Below are 20,000 nucleotides of genomic sequence, written 5' to 3'. Positions count from 1 at the left end.
TAATTCACAAATTAGTTTTGCGTATGAATAATGTAAGGATTGGTTTCAGAGTAGCAGCCGTGTTAGTCTGTAACACAAGTCCGCAAAAAGAAAAGGAGTACTTATGGCACCTTGTTAGTCGCTAAGGTGCCACAAGTACTTCTTTTCTTAATGTAAGGATTGTGACTCCTATGGTCTGTGTAACCCACATGGCTTGTCATTGTGAGAAGCTTTATTGGTGCTATACAAAATAGAAAGGAAGTGATGATCCCTGCCGTGAATTCAGAGCCAAAATGGACCAACAAGAATCTCACTTGTGGGCACTAGGAGACATCAGGGTGGCTTGATTTTAGGTCACATTTTAATCATGATTTAAATCAGGAAGCAGGAAACCTTGATTTAAGACGTAGTTTAGTCATGTTTTGCATTTGTACTTTCTAAGTTATTTTCCTAAGGAATAGCTGATTCTCATTGATTGGTAGCCATTAAAACATGTTGCTTCGCAGGTAAATATAGCCTGCACACCAGAGTTGGTGCTTTTTTTTCCTCTGAGGATACACGATACACACATTTATTTAAACTGTTCTATATCTTAATTTACATTTATTCAGATTCTTAATTTTTCAATTTTATATTTTGTTAGAAAATGGTGAACGATGATGTGTTCGTTATTTACTAGATAACTAATTTTTTACTTGCAATTTGTGCCAAGTTCTGTTGGGATGGAAATTCAAATTTAATTAATGCACAAAAACAACATTTTAAAATTTTTGTATTAAAAATAATACCTTAAATGTGATGGATACATAAAAAAAGTTTATCAATATATGTTTTCCCTTTTAAAACTAATAGATTTACTAAAGAAATGAGGTATTATCTGTAATTAGTTAACTGGTTATTTTTTTGGTTACCATGTCCTTCAAGATTTTAGAACTAGTAGATCGTATCCTCTCACACTTATATTTTAGTCGACTGGAAGAGGAGAACAAGTTTTCCTGCTTTTTTCAACATTCAGTTAGTTTCTTAACTTGGAATTAACTAGTTGTTCAACTTAACTAGTTGAATAAACTGAAATGAAGAAAATATTCTCTCTGCAGAAGAAGCTATTGCTGTTGAAAGCTGGTTTAGCAATTCAACCAATTGTGGTTCCATGTGCTTAGCTTAGCCAGTGACTTCCATTTCAGTCGTTTGATTTTCTTTAAAAATTGGAGCAAGCATACTGCTTAATATTATTTTTTGTATTTAATTTAAATTATTTTAATATATTGTAATTTTAGGCCTTAACATAGGTTGTCAATTTCAATTTTAATTTTAACTAGGTATATTTTTTAAAAAAGATATAGATTTAATTTAAATTTAAAAAATCCAATTTTTTATTAAAATAAGTTTTATCTGCCATTGGAGACATGAAGGAAGCCTTAGTCTTACAGCAGTAGTGATAGAGATTTTAAAGAGAGATTTACAATTCATAAATATTGTTCCTTGAACTGTTTGATTTACTCTCTTTTAAAAGAGAAACTCAAACTATGTATTCCTGAAAACTACTGTTCACTGTTCAACTTCTGATGCCACATGGTGTGCTGAGCAGACAAATTCTTTTCTATATATCATTAGTATGGGAAGTACTTGCAATTATTTTAGGCAGGTTTTCATTTTGTAGATTGACTGACTGTAGCTTAACCATAAGATGAAAACTTCATACTAGCACACCTTCTGCACAATAAGTGAACAGTTGCCAAAAGACTTCCCCTGCTTCCACCCCCTCGAGTTATTACAAGTTCTACACTGCAGCATGTCATATGAATATATGGTCTCATGGAGTTTGTCCCAGACATAGCAGGGAACTAATACCACATTGAGGATGGTGCTATTGTTTGTCTTTTTTGCAAATGAAATGAAGCAAAGCCACTTATTTTTGACTCAGTGTTGCTGAAAATGAACAGTGCAGCTTGTGAAATGCATTTTCATGTTCAGCTGTGTATTGGTGGAAAAATGGAAAGCTGGAGAACATATAGGTCCCAGATACCAGTGATATCTGGAACGTGACATGCTGACAAATGGTTGGTCAAAGCTAAAGGAGGAAGATGAGTGTAAAAGCAACATCAGTTGAATTTATTGTATTTTTATGGATAAATAAGCAAATAAAGTAGCTGGTGGATGCAGGAACACAGAATGACATTGATATTTGTTCCATTTTGCTAAATTGTATAGTCAATTGCTTGACCACACTTTTGGTTTTTATCCCTGTATAGACATAACCTAAGAGAGCAGACACAATTGGGCAAATCTACCATTAAGAACTCTTGGAATGTGGCCGGTCTCCCTCATGCCACTGATTTACTTACAACCCCAGTAAAGTTGTTTCATGAAGATTAGTTATAGGGTAAAGATGATGGTTGCTTGAGTCAGTGTTTGTTTGAAGTTACAGTGGCCCCTCTTAAATTACCTGAGATGTTAAACTGACCCTATTTATAGCCTATCTAGTCATAACAGTTGGATACAATTGTTAATAAGCTTAATTACAGTCTAATTTGTTAAATAATCTATTCATAAGATTTTTATGAATTTTAACTATAGAGAAGAATTAAGATCCTGTATTGTTTCTATATTCAGATCATCCGGACAAGACAAATTCTGACACAGTTGCTAAATTGTTTGGAGTCCATTCTAAAAATTAATTTAAACTGGAATTTATTTGTTAGTTCTCAGAAAACTCATTCTGTACTCAGTGAGTATTTGCTGTAAGTTTGGGGAGGATATGTATTTTCATAAAAAACGGAGGTTGACTCCCTGCTCTCAGTGCAAAATGGGGGTCATGCTTAACTGTTGAGATGGACCGATGTCTCCATAAATATTGAAGTATGCCAGTCAGAAGCATTGTTAAGGTTGCATCTTGATTTCTACTTTGATGGGCCTTTTCTCTACAACTCAGTAAAAACATCAATTTTAGATTAAAAAAAACAAACCAACAAGAACACAAAGTGTTAGTGAATTATTGAAAAGAATCAGTTGAAAATTAGTCATAGTGAGGGGAGATATGTCATCAGAGAGGATATTGCGGGCTTTGGGGTGGGGGCAGGGCAACAGAGAAGGGCAGCAAGAATGATCAAGGCCATGGAAAAAGAATGGGGTTGTAAGATAAATAAGAGGGAATATGGGGAAAAAAAAATCTAAAATAATGAATGGCATAAAGTAGGTAGATTAGGAACTTTACTTCTCCTGTCCATAATTCAAAAAGGGGATATTTAATGAAATTGAAGAATGAGAAATTCAAAACCAACAGAAGGAAATAATTTACACACAACCTATAATTAGACTATGGAACTCATTGCCACAGAAAGTCACCTGAGGCTAAGAATTTAGTAAATTCAGAAAGGATTGAATGTTTATATGTATATCCAGAGTTGTAATTAATTAATTATAACATTTTTTTGAAGGGATACTGAATCTCATGCTTCAGGCAAGCAAAACTCTAATTGTTAGAGACCAGAATAAGATCTAATGGGGGTCATATTACCCCACATCTACCACTGCAGAAGTCTTAAACCTTCCTCTGAAGCATCTGGTGCTGGCCACTGTTGGTGCTGGATTAGACATGGTCTGTAGCAGGAGTCTTTCCTTTTTAAGATCCCTTTCACAGATGCCACACAACACAGATTAAATCTTGCGGTGAAGTGTCATACTAAGGAATACATTTGAGAATGCAATGTCTTGAAAAAATGTTCATGGTTCTACTTAATTACGTTAGGGAGCTCTGTCATTTAATGCATAACCACAAATCCACAGTTGTAAACTTCTGGCTTTTGATGTGAAGGAAGAGAGTGAACACATCTGTGAGCTGCATTGGAGATCTGTTGCAGCAAGCGGTTGTGGTGAGGAAAGGGGATAAAATAAGGGATGGGATCTGGGAGAGTTGAGAACGCTTTTTAAAAATACCCTTACTTCTCTAACACCCGTTCTCCCTTTCATCTCTAAACTCATTGAATGCACAGTCCACAGCTACGGTCTAGAGTTCCTCTCCTCCAATTCCATTCCTAATCCTCTCCAGTCCATTTTTTGTCTCTTGCATTCCACTGGAGCAGCTTTCATCAAAGCTTCTAATGACCTCTTCCGTGGCCAGAACTCACAACAGATGCTTGGGGCCAGGATTTAACCATGCAAGTTGTTGACTCTAATGGTTCTAATCTTAAAAAAAATAAAAATCTATGCTCTGAAAATGTCTGGGAGATCTGTATAGTGGTTATAAATTACCCAATTATGCAAAAAACACCCTGTAGCTCTGTAACTGAGAAATCATAGTGTATGTAGAAAAACTGGGAGGGAACTTTCATTGCCATGTCAAAATCTGAGATGAGGATGTGTTTTTATGTACAAGAGTAGAATGGACAGTTTAAAAGGAGAGGACTAACAAAGGGATTAAAAAGCAACCTAATCTCAATCTGGTGAATGATGATTTTTCAGTGAGTAGCAGTGGCAGAGTTCTTATGTGAAACTGTATAACGTGTCGTTTTAGCAGCTATTTTACTAAAACTCCTATAGGAGTACTGCATAAAAAAACCAAAGATGAAACTCGGAAAGACCAAATGTTCATCAGAGGAAGCAGGGAGAAGACAAATTCAAATGACCACTGCTCAAGTCTTACAAGTTGTTTAATTTTATATATACACACACACACATATATATATTTTTTTTTACAGTGAACTTTGAGGCCTTCATCATTGCCATAGCTGTAATAGCAGGACTCATTCTGCTGTCAATTGGTGTCTGTTGCTGTTACTGCTGCTACTGCAGAAGGCGTTCTAGGGGGTAAATATATTTTTCTTTTATTAGCTTTGTTGGTCCTACAATGCATAATCTCCAATAGCTCTCCTAGAAATTTAATTTGGAAGTAAAACAAATTTGGTATTTTTTTTGGTTAAAAGAGAGGTAAACATATTTATTCACCCCACTTTGGTATTCTTTAATCACATCTTCCTGGTAAGAAAGTAAAATGAATAAAGATTGTATGCACACTTATTCTCATATATATATATATATATATATATATATATATATATATATATTTAAAAAAAAAATCTCAGAGTATGTATGATGTGTGTAAAACTTAGCAATCATCTTAACAGGATTTTTTTCCAAAGATCGATGTAAAATTTAAATTTTTAAAAAAAGCTTTAATATTTAATTGTACAAAATGTCATGTAACTATTAGAGTAGGTAGTTGAATCAAAGCACATTAGATAGCAAATTAAATTACACTTTGAGTTAATATTCATTCTTCATTGAAACAGATTTATGGTATAGCAGCTACAGTATCCACTGAGGACAGGCTGCGGTTATAAGATCCATTAGTTTTCTTCATTTCACTTGTTTTAAATGATTGTCTAACTGTCTGAGCCGGCACCAGCTTTCCAAGCAGGTGCCCGGGGCGGCATTGAGAATGGGGCGGCAGTCCGTGTCCCACGGCGGCAATTCAGCGGCAGCCCTGCTGCTCTTCCAGTCCCAGCAGCAATTCGGCGGCAGCTCCGCCGCTGTTGTGGCCGCAATTCAGCGACTGCTTGGGTCGGCAACATTTTTTAAAAAATAAACAAATACCACATCCTGAGTCTGCTCCCTGCCAGGGTAGATAAAAATCAATGATTTTTAAAAGAATAAAAATGAAATCTGATTTTGTTTAAATAAGTTGTTTTTTTTAAAATCTGTTTAAAATGAAATCTGAATTTAAGACAGGCATCTTAAGACCTAAACTTACTATAATTTAGTTGTAAATATGAAACATATTTTGATAAGAGACGTTTATATATCCAAAACATTTAAGGCTGTTTTGTTTTAATAAAATTTAAATGCTGTTTTGTGTTTAATTAAAATTCAGTTACTATTCTAATGCAACTTGACACAGATCATGAGCAAAAAGTTATCTAGTAAATAAGCAATATATCACTCATCATTTTCTAACGTACTAAAATGTACAGATAATAAGAATCTTTTAAGGCTAGTTCGTGCCTGAACAAAAGTGGGCCAAGACAAGGAATAAAATTAGTATCTATCCTGTATAAACCAAGCAACATTTCAATATAGTTTAGTGTCCAGGCACCTGAGTCTGCTTCAGGGTATTTCAGCTAGCAGTCAGTAGACTGTCTCAGGAATCAGTTGTCAGAGATCCTGTTTTCCTTTAATTTACACAAATGTCATGATCATAGTAGAGATAAAGAGATACCTTTTTGCTCAGAGGCTTTGAGGATGCCTAAGTTAGTTTCAAAAAAGTTTCAAGCTTTACAAAATTCAAACATTCCTAAGATCTTAGAGGGTTTCTGAAATTCACTTGTTGCCACAGGTTTAATTCTTTAATTGTTTAACATACTTCAAAGGGATCCAATAAGCAAGCAGTGTCTTGTTTGATTTGTATATGGGATGACAGCAATAGTTGGGTTTTTTTTGTTTGTTTTTTTTTAAATGGTGCATAATCCTAATTGAGACACCTTCTGGAAAATAATGTTCATTGGGGCAGCACAAGTGTCCTCTTGTGGCACTGCATATTTGGAGCAAGCTTATAAGGGCAGTGCAGTCTCAACTAGCTGTTGTCCTTTCTTTCCTCAGTTGCCATAGGGATAAGGACTTTCTCTCCATATCTGGAGGAATTTCTAAGGTTCTGTACACCAAATAATCTATCCTTGTTTGTTGTTTTTTGTTAGGTGCTTTAGAATTTTTTTTAGATATTACTCGATTTGTGCCATTGCACTGTTTTCTCATTTTTGGTCCCTGTGCCAATGAAATAGAGCTGATCTGTAGCTACCAAGAAGGAAGATTTAAAAAAACATGGATTTAAATTGTGTGTCATTCCCATCTGTGTTCCCAGAGAAGGCTATGTGTACCCGTTTGTTCTGTTTGGTGGAAATGGATTTTCCCAAACTGCTGCACTGTGCAAGTCTTCAACGCTTCAGGCCCATGCTGATGGGCAATCGAGGCTCTGAGCCTTTCTCACAGAGTAAGCTTTCTTGGCCGGTCTCATCCAGTACCTCCACCTAAGGAGTGGAGTAGACCTCTTGATTTCAGTGCCAAGCGCATCAAGGATGGCTCCTGTGAAAAAGAAATCTCTGCCAGATAGGTTGTGATATCACACTACTGTCCCAGAGCAATGAGAACCATCTAGCGAATCCACTAATATGACTGAAGCCCATCTAACAGAGGGAGAAGAAAAGGAGAATGATTGCATCTATCTCCAGTATCCCCTCCCTATGGACACACTCCTCTGCCCCTTCTGCTATCTAGTCTGAGGATTCCAGTGCATTGGCGGTTCAGCAGACACCTCAAGAGAATCCATAGCAACCGGATTGCGTTTCGATGTGCCCTCTGCAACCTGCCTTTCAAGAGGCAGAAGAAATGTAAGTCTCATCAAGGCACCTGCAAACTGGAAGAGTCTAACTCTATCAGTCTGTGTTGCCACCACCCCATCTCGGCTCCGAAAGCAGAAACACCACGTGCGCCAGCTCCGGCTTCCGACTCCCCAAACACTCTGGCTACTGCATCCCAACCTCTTCCTCTAGAGCCACAGCATGAAAAGGTGGTCCAACCATCTACTGAGGGAAGGACTATCCCTGCCCCTGGGACCAGCCAACTGGATATTACTGCCTCGAAAATCCCTAAGCTGGACCCTGCCAAGAGGAGGATCGGCATTACCTCGCAGCTGATGCAAAGCAACTCCATCTCCAGATGGCTTAGTGCTTCCTTGCAGTATGTCCAGCACAACGCCGTTGGCAGAAGGGTCAGCACCCCCCGCAGGTAACTTCACAGGACCCTGTCGTCAGAAGAGCTAGCACTACCTCACAGACCACTCAGCGAGACCCAGCCAGTGGAGGATTATCTCCACTGCTCGGACCATGCAACAGGACCCCAACCCTAGACGGACCACAACAGCCTCCAAGACCACCCAATGGGACCTTGACCCCAGAAGGTCTCTCACTGCATCAAAGACCCCCCCAGACAGAACTTATCCACAGACTAGCATTGCTCCAGAAGCTCCAAAGCAAGATTGCATCCCTAAAAGGGCCAATACCGCTGCCTCTAAAACTGTTCTTCCTAAAAGGACCAGTGCTGCCCTAAAATCCATAAGGGAAGATGCTGCCCTCATTCCGGAAGATCCGGCCGAATGGAGTTCTCAACGCCAGGAGGGGAAAAAGACAACAGACTAATCCCACAGCAGTTTTCCAGCCTGAGCCTGCGGAGATTGAGCAGCCAGAAGAGCAGCGGCCCACGGTGAGGGCTGCCACACCATGGCAAGCCGCTTGGATGGAGGAGTTGGCAAGGACAGCCTTCTTTGAGGACTTTGACCTCCTTGTAGACAGACTCACTAAAGATCTGTCTGCAGAAATCATATCTGGGAGGAAAGGAACTCAGGAGAACTCACAGACTGCGCACAGAGCTTCTGCATCCAGACGCCACAGCAACAACATGAGGGAAGCCAGGAGAAGGAACATCAGTTGCTGCTATGACACAGCAGCAGCATCCAGGATCCAAAAGCTCTACTGGTCGATCAGCGCTAAGGCTATAAGAGAAATCCTCGACGGGCCTTCATCCTACTGCGCAATCCTGTCCCAAACCTTCAAGGGTGTGTTTTACCATGTAGCTCAGAACGACGTGCAGCATCCAGAGTGCCTTCATCCTCTACCCCGGGTTGACTATGCAGAGGACCTGGAACAAGACTTTACATCACAGGAAGTAGAGACCATACTTACAAAGACCAAAAACACAGTCCTAGGAAAAGATGGCATTCGTTACAACTTCCTGAAAAAACTAGACCCCTGGTACTAGCTGCCATTTTCAACAAATGCAAACAGTTCCACTGTACTCCCAGCTCCTGGAAGAAATCTATGACTGTGCTCGCCTACAAGAAAGGTGAGTGAGACGACCCCAATAACTGGAGACCCATCTCTCTCTGTTCCACCGTGTACAAACTGTATGCCAGCTGCTTCTCGGCTAGGATCACAGACTGGTCAGTGAACGGAAGAGCCATCCACTCCATCCAGAAAGGCTTCATGTCATGTGAAGGCTGCTACGCACACAACTTTGTCCTTCAGACTGCCATCCACATGGCCAGGAGGGCACGGAGGCAGTGTGCCATAGCATGGCTCTGCTTGGCAAGTGCTTTTGGATTGATGCCCCATCAGCACATTTTTGACATGCTGTGAGAGTTTGGGATACCTGAAAACTTTCTCCAACTAATCCAGGAACTGTCTGAAGCCTGCACCGCCACCATCCACTCCATGGAAGGAGAGATGCCTGAAATTCCTATCCGGAGCCAGGCTGCCCTTTGAGCCCCATAGTTTTCAACTTAGCCATGGAGCCACTCATTTGAGCAGTCTAGAAGTTTTGATTTATATGACAGAGTGAATATCCTGGCCTACGCAGACTCTTTGGTCCTGGTCGCAGACAACCCTGAGACTCTCCAACAAATGCTTGACCTCACCAGCCAGGCTGACAACTGGATGGGACTCTGCTTCAGTACCAGGAAGTGTGCATCCCTGCATATTGATGGCAGTAGAAGGGATTTGGTCCAGGCGATGCCATTTCACGTCCAGGGCGAACCCATGATCTTCCTCAAGGACAGGCAAGCATACCAACATCTCTGCATGCTGATGGGTTTCCGCGTCCAGCAGATACCATCGCGGAGATCCTACAAGAGGTGGCCAGGACTGACTCCTCCCTACTGGCATCGTGGCAGAAGATCAATGCTCTGAACACCTTCCTAATCCCCCCGTATTTCTCATTCATTCTGAGGGGATCCGCTGTAGCGGAGGTACCTCTTAACAAAGCAGGCAACACCATCCAGCAGCTGGTGAAGAAGTGGATGCTTCTTCCCCAGAGGGCCAGCAATGAACTAGTATACATCTCACACAGGCAGGGTGGCGACAGCGTCCCTCAAATGGGTGATCTGTGCGACTTTGCCGTGATCACTCATGCCTTCCGCCTTCTGACGTGCTCAGATGCCACGGTGAGGAACATTGCGGAGTGTGCTCTGCAGGATGCCGTCAAGAAGTGAATCGCCATAACCACCTCCATTCAAGGTGTCGCCACCTACCTGAGCGGCTCGCTGAAAGGTGAATTTGGAAGACTGGGGAGACTGCTTCGCTCTGGACTTATGCCTGCAACGCTACGCGACAACTGGAGAAGCATATCGGCTGCCACTGGGCGTGGTGCAAGGATTGCCAGGAGATGGTAGTCCTAGTACCACAGGTGAAGAACACAGGGCACACCATCATCACTTCAAGAGCCAGAAGCAATCTGAAGAGGACCCCTGTTTTCGAAGGTCACTATTTTCTAAATGGACAACCTACCTAATTGTCACTCAGTAATTAAGAATCTCCACTCATCGATATATTTTTGCTTTTCACAATCAAATCTATGTACAACTTTTCATGAGTGATATACCTGAGTATTCAGATTCTAATATCTAAACTGTACTATTAAATCTATTCACCTAAATTTAGGCTATTGCTGATTATGTACTCTATGTATCATATGACTTTTAAAAACAAACTTGGTATTTGTGGATAATCTAAGCACTATACCCAGATGTACAGATGCTCTTTTCTTAACCTATGTATTATATACTTTTTTTAACATTAGCTTTACTAAAATTTTTAAATCTAATGTCTTCAGCTGGCATATGGCCTCTAGCACTGAAGACTGTACATTGGTGCCAAGTTGTGAGTCTAGCAGTGCCAGGACTCCATTTGTGCTAAAATCATCTTCACTATTTGTGTCCTGTTTCTCATAAAGTTCCTGTCCTTGTGAGACTTCCTTGGTTCTGGGGGCTTCCCTGCTAAAGAATGCATCTCTTCGTAAACAGGCAGCTACCGTTACTCAGTTACATGGAATCTCTTTGGTTCTGAAGAATCTTGGTCCTAATCCGGAATCCCCTCTGTAATTCGGGGGCCTCCCTTGGCACCAAAGAAGCCTGCATTAGCGCATGAAGCTATCAGAACGGGACCAATTTCAAGTGGCACTTTGTTTTGAGGAGGCGTCCGTACCATTCTCAGCTGTGATCCAAAACGAGGGCAAGAAAAGCGTGTTGAGGAGGTTTCCATGGGTTTGTCTACACTACAGTTGGGAGCAAGCCTCCCAGGCCAGATAGACAGACTCTCGCTAACAGGCTAAAAATAACTGTGGATGTTGTGGAATCAGTGGAGGCTTACATTAGTAATCTGAGTTCAAGTTCACTCTACCTGCTGGGTCTAAGCTAGCCTGAGCCTCCACCAGTGCAGCATTGTCGCACAGCTATCTTTAGCTTGGTAATGCAGGCCCTGAGAGAGCAAGTCTGTCTGCCCAGCCTGGGAACCTTACTTCTGGCTGCCGCATAGACATCTCGTGTTTGGAGCTTGACTGCCCCAGAATAGAGAAGCAACCACCATCACCTTCAGCCAACAAGCATTCAGGAATATGAATCCCTGCACCGTTGGTGCCAATGGCTCCTCTGGCTCTGTTCATGCTACAGGTTCCAAGACTCCCAGGGCTTCTCCTAGTATATTTGCAGTTGGTTATCATTGTTAGCATCTTGCACCAGAAGTTTTGCTGCTTCCATGTTCTTCAGAGCTAAAGGTTCATGAAACTAATGGTATATGCCAATCTATTGCCCCTTTCTGAACTTGTCAGTCTGCTGAAATACTAAAGTATGATGGTTACTTTTAGTTTAGTTGACTTCTATGATAAGCTTAACTGAGAACTTCCCTGGAGTGGTTCGAAGCAGGAAAATACTTTTAAATTCCAATGCTGTCCAATAATAAATACTATACATTCCAAGTCCTATAGAGCAGTGGTTCTCAAACTTTTGTACTGGTGACCTCTTTCACATAGCAAGCCTCTGAGTGCGACTCCCCCGTTATAAATTAAAAACACTTTTTAATATATTTAACACAATTATAAATGCTGGAGGCGAAACAGGTTTTGGGGTGAAGGCTGGCAGCTCGTGACCCCCACCCACCATATAATAACCTCGTGACCCCCTGAGGGGTCCTGACACGCAGTTTGAGAACCCCTGCTATAGAGGGATGTCATAGCTGTTAGGGGGTCTATATATTTTGGAACAGAAATGTGAGTTGGGACTATTATGTAGTCCCTCCTAGCCCCTCTGATAATCCAGTTTTACAAAAGGCTGTGCAAGAGTTAGAGGCTTCTGTTGTATCACATATTTCAGCCACAATGGATTCATTCTGAAGTTATACCAGACAGAGGATATTTAAACAGATGCTGTCACTTTGAAATCTGGTCAGGTTCACAAAAGGTCAATTTATTGACTTATCCCCAAATTAATCTTCCACAATTAAAAAAAATTACTTTTTTTTTTCTCTCCCCTTTCTATGAGAGGCCCACACAAACAGAGGAAACAGAAATTGACTGCATGGAAAAGGATCCAGCTACATAGTGTGTCCCTCGCCCCCCCCCCCCCACACACACACACACAAAAAAAAAAAACAACGGAGGCAGCAAGTCTGAGCCTTGGTCAACTGACTTGGGCTTGCGCTACATGGCTAAAAATAGCTGTGTAGGTGTTCAGGCTTCGAGCCCAAGCTGTAGTGCAAGACCCATGAGCCCAAGTCAATTGACCCATGCTCTGAGACTTGCTGCTGTGGGGGGGGTTTTGGCTATGTAAGATGTACCCAAAACATACACATTTAAAAACATTTCCACTGTAATCACTTTTAGTATTCTTGGATGGTACTTGTAACAATAGTAAGTTTTTAAAACAACTATATGGAAATGTGACTTGACAGTTGATTGTGTCCTTTAATGAACTGCTGAATTCAGACTGCCCCTTCTGATCTATGTATGATGTGCCATACATACAACATATGTATGTATGGCACATCTATGTTGTGACTTGCTGTGATTATCCTGTTCTAGCCACTGGATGTCACTGTTGCTCTGCTTAAGTGCTGATGTAAGTGCACATATATGGTACTAAGAAAAGGAGGACTTGTGGCACCTTAGAGACTAATACATTTATTTGAGCATAAGGTTTCGTGAGCTACAGCTCACTTCATCGGATGCATTCGATCTAAGGTGCCACAAGTACTCCTTTTCTTTTTGCGAATACAGACTAACACGGCTGCTACTCTGAAACCTGTCATATGGTACTGTTAGTCTTCACATCTCAACCAACACATGTTGAGACTTATCAGTATTTCTGATTAACACATCTCCAGATCATGCATTCAGTTTTGGGAGATAATTGGAGAAATGTGACAAAAGTATACAATTACTAATTCTTTCTAGTGTACCAGATGAAGAGGAAGAAAGACTTGCCAGAGATCGAGAGGAGAGACGAATGCAATCTCTTCAGCGGTGAGTTTTGGAAATATAATGTATAACCATACACTTCTTGGTAGAATTTTTAGTACACAAGTAGTAACCTTAGCTCCTAGGGAATACAGTATATATTAAACAAACAGTCCAAAACCCAGAGCCATCTAAGAAGGCAGGGGCAATAAAGATAAAACATTAACAGGAAAATATAAGCACAGACATTGTAACGATATTTGATTCTGACTAAGACAGTGCAACTTCAAATACTGGATAGAGCCAGTGTACGTTCCTTTCCATTGATTTAACTGGTGTGCTCTTTACTTTGGGGATTGAAGGTTGTACTACTTAGGAAAAGACAGAGTTCAAACAAAACCACAGGAAAGCTCATACTTGTGATCTGGAAATTGCTTACCAGTTAAGCACTTTGCATTTAAGGCTAAGTTTTGCACAGTTAAAATCAAGATCAAGAAATGGAGTTTAACGTTCCTGCATATGTTAACTCTGCCATGTAGCACATGTGAATTTTGTTTTTCTGGTTAAATGAATAGTTTAATATAGTGGATGTTAAACATTACCTTAAAATATATGGCCGACTTAACTTTGCGGTAGCCACCTTAGCTGAATTTCTGGCTTTATTTTAACTGTGTAGACTTACACAACAAGTTTATCTTTTTGCATTCATGCCCTTCTTTTGGGGCTTGAGGGGACGACGTGTGTTTTTATAGGACTTTGAAGATCACGCTCCACTGAGGGGAATAGGGACAGGAAGGGGCAGAGGTAAGACACTTCCTAGACAAGACAGGGTCACATAGATGGTTTGAAAATGTGTTGGTTGATGTATTTTTAAGCATAACTTTGCAACAAGTGTAGACACATTTTAACATTTTTAAAATGTATTAGCTGGTCATGGTATATATTGAGTGCAAACTTGTATTTAATAAAATGTTAGCTAAGATGCTAACTTAGCATCTCAGGAATGGAGTTTCTTCGACTCATGCATGCAAAAAAGCATGAGTGGTCAGCTATGAAAAAACATTCATATACAGTCATATTCGAGCACTTTACACAGATAGCCACTGATGTTTGGGGAGTGTTCATGTAACTGACCAGGGCAATTCTAGCCCCTATTTTAGTGGTTTTTTTAGTAAGTAAACTTAAGCCATTTATTTTTCAGTTAATCCTTCATTTTTAACGAGTGGCTAAGGCGGGAAAACGCTGGGATACAGGAGCACTGCTGGAGCCTATGCTTCCCTCTCCAATTCATTGATGGGGAGTGTGCACCCTTTCAGTGTAAATGCTTTGGCAAAATCGATCCCAACTTCTGGATCTTTCATATCGGGCTGGGAAAATATGCAGTGATGTCACGGGAAGATGACTGTTCAGCTGTGCTTAAAAAGAGCTTTATAATCGTTTTTTTTTTTTTTTTAAATTCAAATTTGCTTGTGGACTTAATCCAAAATGAGCATTGTTTATATGTCAGGTGTCAGTTGGCCTGATCTTTTTAGAAAGTGAGACAAAAATTTATTGTAGAAAAAGTGTATTTGTCAGCATTGATTCATGCCATTCAATTTATAACTGATCACTTAGCTCATGCAGTCAATCGTTTTGGTTTCATAATCAGCCTAAAGAAAACTGAAGTACCATACCAACCTGTGTTGAGTGATGCGCATGTCTAACAGTTGTTAAGATCTGTGACGCTCTTCTCAAGTCTCAAGACAGAAGTTGTGCTGTCTATGGAGAGTGCTGTCACAGAATGCCACAATTAATGAGATTCTATGACACTTCCCGGGGCTGTGGAGCACCTCATTACCTCCTGCTCTTAGCATGAAGAAGCCTTGTCTATGCCTGCCTGGGTCCCTGACGCACACCCCATCAACATGCAGTCTACACAGGTCCCTCTGCAGGCTAGCAATAGGCACAGTCCAACCCTGAGTCCTTTGTGCATCCCTCTGGGCATCAAGCCCCTTAACCACTGCACACTCCCAGAATTAGCAGATCCACTTCTTATTACAGATTATAGCTTAACTAGTTACATTTTAGAAAACAGCTTTGCTTAACACACAGTGCTTAGGTTAGTTTATATAGAACACAAATATGTTTATTTAACAAAGAACAGATCAAATTATAGTAAACAGAAATATTGGAAATCAAGAGTGACTCATACAATAAAATCATAACACGTAGTGTAGAGACTATATTTAACTAACAAGATGCCCTTTTGCCTAATAAGGTTATTGCCTACGCAAAGTTCTTAACACCTTGTGGAAAAAAAAAGAAAACAGTGCCAAAGATACAACTGCTTGCAGTGGTCATGGACAGTCTTGTCTGTCCCACTGGTAACCATTTTTGCAGTTCTCACATTGGTCTGAGCTTACATAGATTCATAGATACTAAGGTCAGAAGGGACCATTATGATCATCTAGTCCGGCCTCCTGCACAACGCAGGCCACAGAATCTCACCCACCCACTCCTGCAAAAAACCTCTCACCTATGTTTGAGCTACTGAAGTCCTCAAATCATGGTTTAAAGACTTAGGGGAGCAGAGAATCCTCCAGCAAGTGACCCGTGCCCCATGCTACAGAGGAAGGCAAAAAACCTCCAGGGTCTCTTCCAATCTGCCCTGGAGGCAAATTCCTTCCCGACCCCAAATATGGCCATCAGCTAAACCCTGAGCGTATGGGCAAGAGTCACCAGCCAGATACTACAGAAAATTCTTTCCTGGGTAACTCAGATCCCCCCCATCTAACATATATGTTCACCTATAGTATATGCTGAATCCTTGTACGCTGACGTCACTGTGAGACTCAGTCATTCTCCAGTTAAGATTTAAGGTATTCTCCATGTAAATGAAACTACTAAGGATGAATAAAATGAAAAGTTTCTGATTGTTTTATGGCATAGCTAGGGAGGCAAAGTTAAGGTAATTTAAGTGCCTTGTTTAAAGAATGCAACCTTAACCTTGAATTCACTGGATTTCTAATTTTTTTTTTTAAATAACACTTTAAAAAAAAAAAGTTGATATGCAGTTAAATCACTGTGTGCCTGCAGACTTATCTGCACAGTCTTGGAGGGAGGGATTTACTTCAGTATTTTTTAATGCTCCTAGGTTTGGTTGGAGAGGAATTATTCTTGCAAACTGTAGGAGGCTCACAGTAAGGGCATCTTTATGTAGCAGACCTTAGGAAGTCTGGGGGTGCAGGCAAGGAAGGGAATCAGTAGGCACTTGGTCAGCTGGCAACAAGTTCCCTGTTAATTGCAGTACCTATCCACTCTCCTGTTGAGGAAACTGATGCTGCAGATCATTTAAGGTCCTCAAAAAGGGAGTCCCTCTTCTCTATACCTCTGTAGGCCCTTAGCATTTTCTTCTATATACCTTTTAGGTTCTGTAGAAGTGTGCCTCCCTTTCTTTCTAATAGCTGATGGTAGAGGCATTGGAAGATGGGTAGGTGGAAAATACTGTCAGGAGGCTTGAGATTCAGCAGACCTGGGGAAAAACTGGCCTATGTGACTTGTGCTCTTGGTCCATTGTGTAGGGGTTTTCTGGGAGGTGAAGACTTCTTCCTGGCTTCCTGTGATCTCTTCCCTGGTGCCCCCCTACATGATCTTAAGGGCTCTTTCTACATGGGAGAACTGAGTGGCAAAATTATACTGTTGTATTTATACCACTGTAGCTATACCAGTACAGGTCCCTGTGTGGATGTTCTTGTTCTGGAATAAGAATGTCTGCATGGAGAGTTTTATACTTGCATAGCTCTAGTGATATAATTAGGAGGTAAATTTCCCCTTGTTGTCAAGCTCTCAGTAGGATTTTCAGCCCCCTGGCACTCTTTAACATCCATCCCCTGTGACACTTCTGGGGAGGGCAACCCCACCTGCTGCAATTCTCAGAAAGCTTCTTAGGAACCATTTGTAAGTCTTAAGATATTCATCAGGGTTCCCTGGGTCTCGCTCTCCTCCCATTCACCCCTACAAAAAAAGCACTAATGGGCTCTCCCTGCCCACCTGCATGTAGCAGACACATTTTGGGAATTAACAAGCCTACTAAGGGTTGTGGAGGTTCAATGGTGGTACCAGTGAACCTACTAAGGTCTGAGAGATCAAAGAGCTTCTTAAGACCAGCAGTTTTGTTGTTGGTTCTTCCCTTCTGGGTTCTTGATCTTCCCCCATCCTGTGGAAAATCTACTCTGAATTTCCTAAGGTCGTCAGGCTGACTTCCTGTGGGCCTCAGAAGGTGGGGCGTGGAGAGCGGTGTTTGAAAATTGGGACTCGGTGGTGGGCCAAAGATTTGGGATGCATTCTAGCCTCCTTAGAGCTGCCCTTCAAAAGATCTTTTGGTGGAAAATCTTTCTATTGAGAAGCCAAGGTACTGACTGGCTTTCTTTGCAGAGACAGATCTCAATGTAAAAGGCTGGAGAAATTAAAATCAAAATTAAAAAAAAAAAGAAAACTCAGGCATCCAGCAGTCATATGGCATGTTGTACTAAGACTGCATGACCAGATAAATCCATAGCAATGTTTGAAATTGAAGAGGTAGCTTCTGAAATTAAATGTTTTTCAGCTAAACATTGGTGCTGTGCACTAGCTCTGAGCTAGGGGAGTCTAGTACACTGTTTTTCTTTTCTTTTTTTCTGTTTTTTGGCTGTGAAGTGGAAAAAGTTAGACTGTTTGAACTATGAGCTCTATTTAGGGTGTCATAGTTAGAAACTCTTGTCTAATTTGCTTTACATTTGTAGGACAAATCTACCTCTGTGTGAGGTTAAATTTTCAATTTAGAGATTGGTTTTGTGGGAGGATGGAGGGAAACTTGTTTTAGAACATAAATACAGATGCAACCTTAGCTATGGAGTGATTGCTGTCACTCCATAATGTATCCCAGTGCTTCCTGCTATTCAAACGATATGCAACTTTGTTTTCTTAAAAAGTGAGATTTGGTTCTTAATGGAAAGCAGGAAATATTGTTCTAAACCCCAGAATTGGTCAATGCCAGATCACAGTTCACGAATTGATTTTGAAAATGAGGGCCGGAGAAGAGGGAAATGATGGGAAGTGACATTGTGTACTACGGACTATATCTGCTCACATGATTTCTCTGCAAGAACTTTCAGGGTTGATAAACACAAACATTCTACTATGAAAGTGAAATAAATATACTAATCTACAAAGCACTGGTATGATGCAGTTGTGTTAAAACATCAAATGCTTGATCATTATGAATGGGCATTGAGTGATTCTGTTACTTTTCAGTGAGCTAAATGGAGGTATCTTCAAATTGCATTTGAAAACCAAGCAAAATAAAATCCTTTGCACATTCTTCACTTCACTGTTCTATCCCATTGTGTCTAGAGCACTTTGTAGGTATTTTTGTTTTCTTTGGATCTAAATTCTGCATTTTTATGTACTTATACATGCATTATTATTTAATTGTTATGAATTCGTAAGGAAAAACCTCACAGTCTGAGTTTTTTAGTAGTTATCTTGTAGGTATTCAGATTATTGTATGTGGAACCTTTAATGAAGAGAGAGCAAAACATATCTTGCAACAATTCTGTGACTCATTGTTTATCTTCTACCCTGTTGGAAATAGCACTCACCTGACCACCTGTCCTGGAATTAATTGATATAATTGGATTAAACTGGTTCCACTCTTTCCTGTCAAAAATATCCGCAGAGAGTCCATGATGGACAACTGCTGCTGCTCCTTAGGAGCTTTGACAAGCAGAGTTCCTCAGAACTCAGTTCTGTCACTGCTGCTATTTAACATCAATCTGTAATCTTTAGGAAGTATAGTGAGTTGACAATGATGTCCGCCATATGCAGGTGACAGGCAGGTCTGTTTGTGCCATTCACCCAGACAGCACTGTGTCCTAAATATCTCAGTACGTAGAAAAGATTGGAGCCTGGGTGAAGATCAGCGGGGAAATCCTGTGAGAAGCAGTGGAGCACTAGCATCTTACCCTTTAAAGGCATGTGCATTCTTGAAGTTAAGTGTATGCACACCTTAAGTATCATACTGGACTTATTGACCCTGGACATTCAAGTAGCAGCAGTTACCTAAAGTGTTGTCTTCCCACTCCAGCTATCAAGATGAATCCATCCTTTCCTCCTGGATAATACCCTAACCATAGGAACTTATGTATTTGTACTCTGCAGTTTAGAATATTGCTACTCTCTCTACCTGGATCCAGATGAGAAGTTCCAAAGTAGCTACAGGTGGTACACTAATGCTGCAGTTAAGTTAAGTTAACTGGGAGTGGCTAAGTCATTATGCAAGGTAGCCTATTTCCCCTTGTTTTTCCTACCCCCCCACCCTCCCTCAGACATTCTGGTTAAATTTGGATTTATGCTGGAAATGGCCCACCTTGATTATCGTGCACATTGTGGGGAGAGTGGTCGCTTTGGATGGGCTGTTACCAGCAGGAGAGTGAGTTTGTGTGTGTATGGGAGTGAGGGGGTGAGAAAACCTGGATTTGTGCTGGAAATGGCCCACCTTGATTATCATGCACACTGTAAGGAGAGTGGTCACTTTGGATAAGCTAATACCAGCAGGAGAGTGAGTTTGTGCCTGTGGGGGGGGGGGGGGTGAGAAGACCTGGATTTGTGCTGGAAATGGCCCACCTTGATTATCATGCACATTGTGGGGAGAGTGGTCGCTTTGGATGGGCTGTTACCAGCAGGAGAGTGAGTTTGTGTGTGTGTTTTTTGGAAAGGGGAGTGGGGGGGGGGGT

The 20,000-nt window shown here is 40.9% G+C and overlaps 1 protein-coding gene across 1 annotated transcript in view; it reads left to right on the top strand.

Moving 5' to 3' along the window:
- The window catches only part of PTTG1IP2 (PTTG1IP family member 2), a 59,948-nt gene that overhangs the window by 15,311 nt on the left and 24,637 nt on the right, over positions 1 to 20,000 (top strand). The window contains exons 4-5 of the mRNA XM_084619112.1: positions 4,677 to 4,785; positions 13,246 to 13,314. Coding sequence (XP_084475238.1) covers positions 4,677 to 4,785; positions 13,246 to 13,314 — 178 coding nt within the window. The remainder of the gene's footprint in view (positions 1 to 4,676; positions 4,786 to 13,245; positions 13,315 to 20,000) is intronic.

Source organism: Lepidochelys olivacea, assembly GCF_965140295.1.
Source record: "Lepidochelys olivacea isolate rLepOli2 genome assembly, chromosome: 2".
Taxonomy (NCBI): domain Eukaryota; kingdom Metazoa; phylum Chordata; order Testudines; family Cheloniidae; genus Lepidochelys; species Lepidochelys olivacea.
This window is presented reverse-complemented; position numbering and strand designations above follow the sequence as displayed.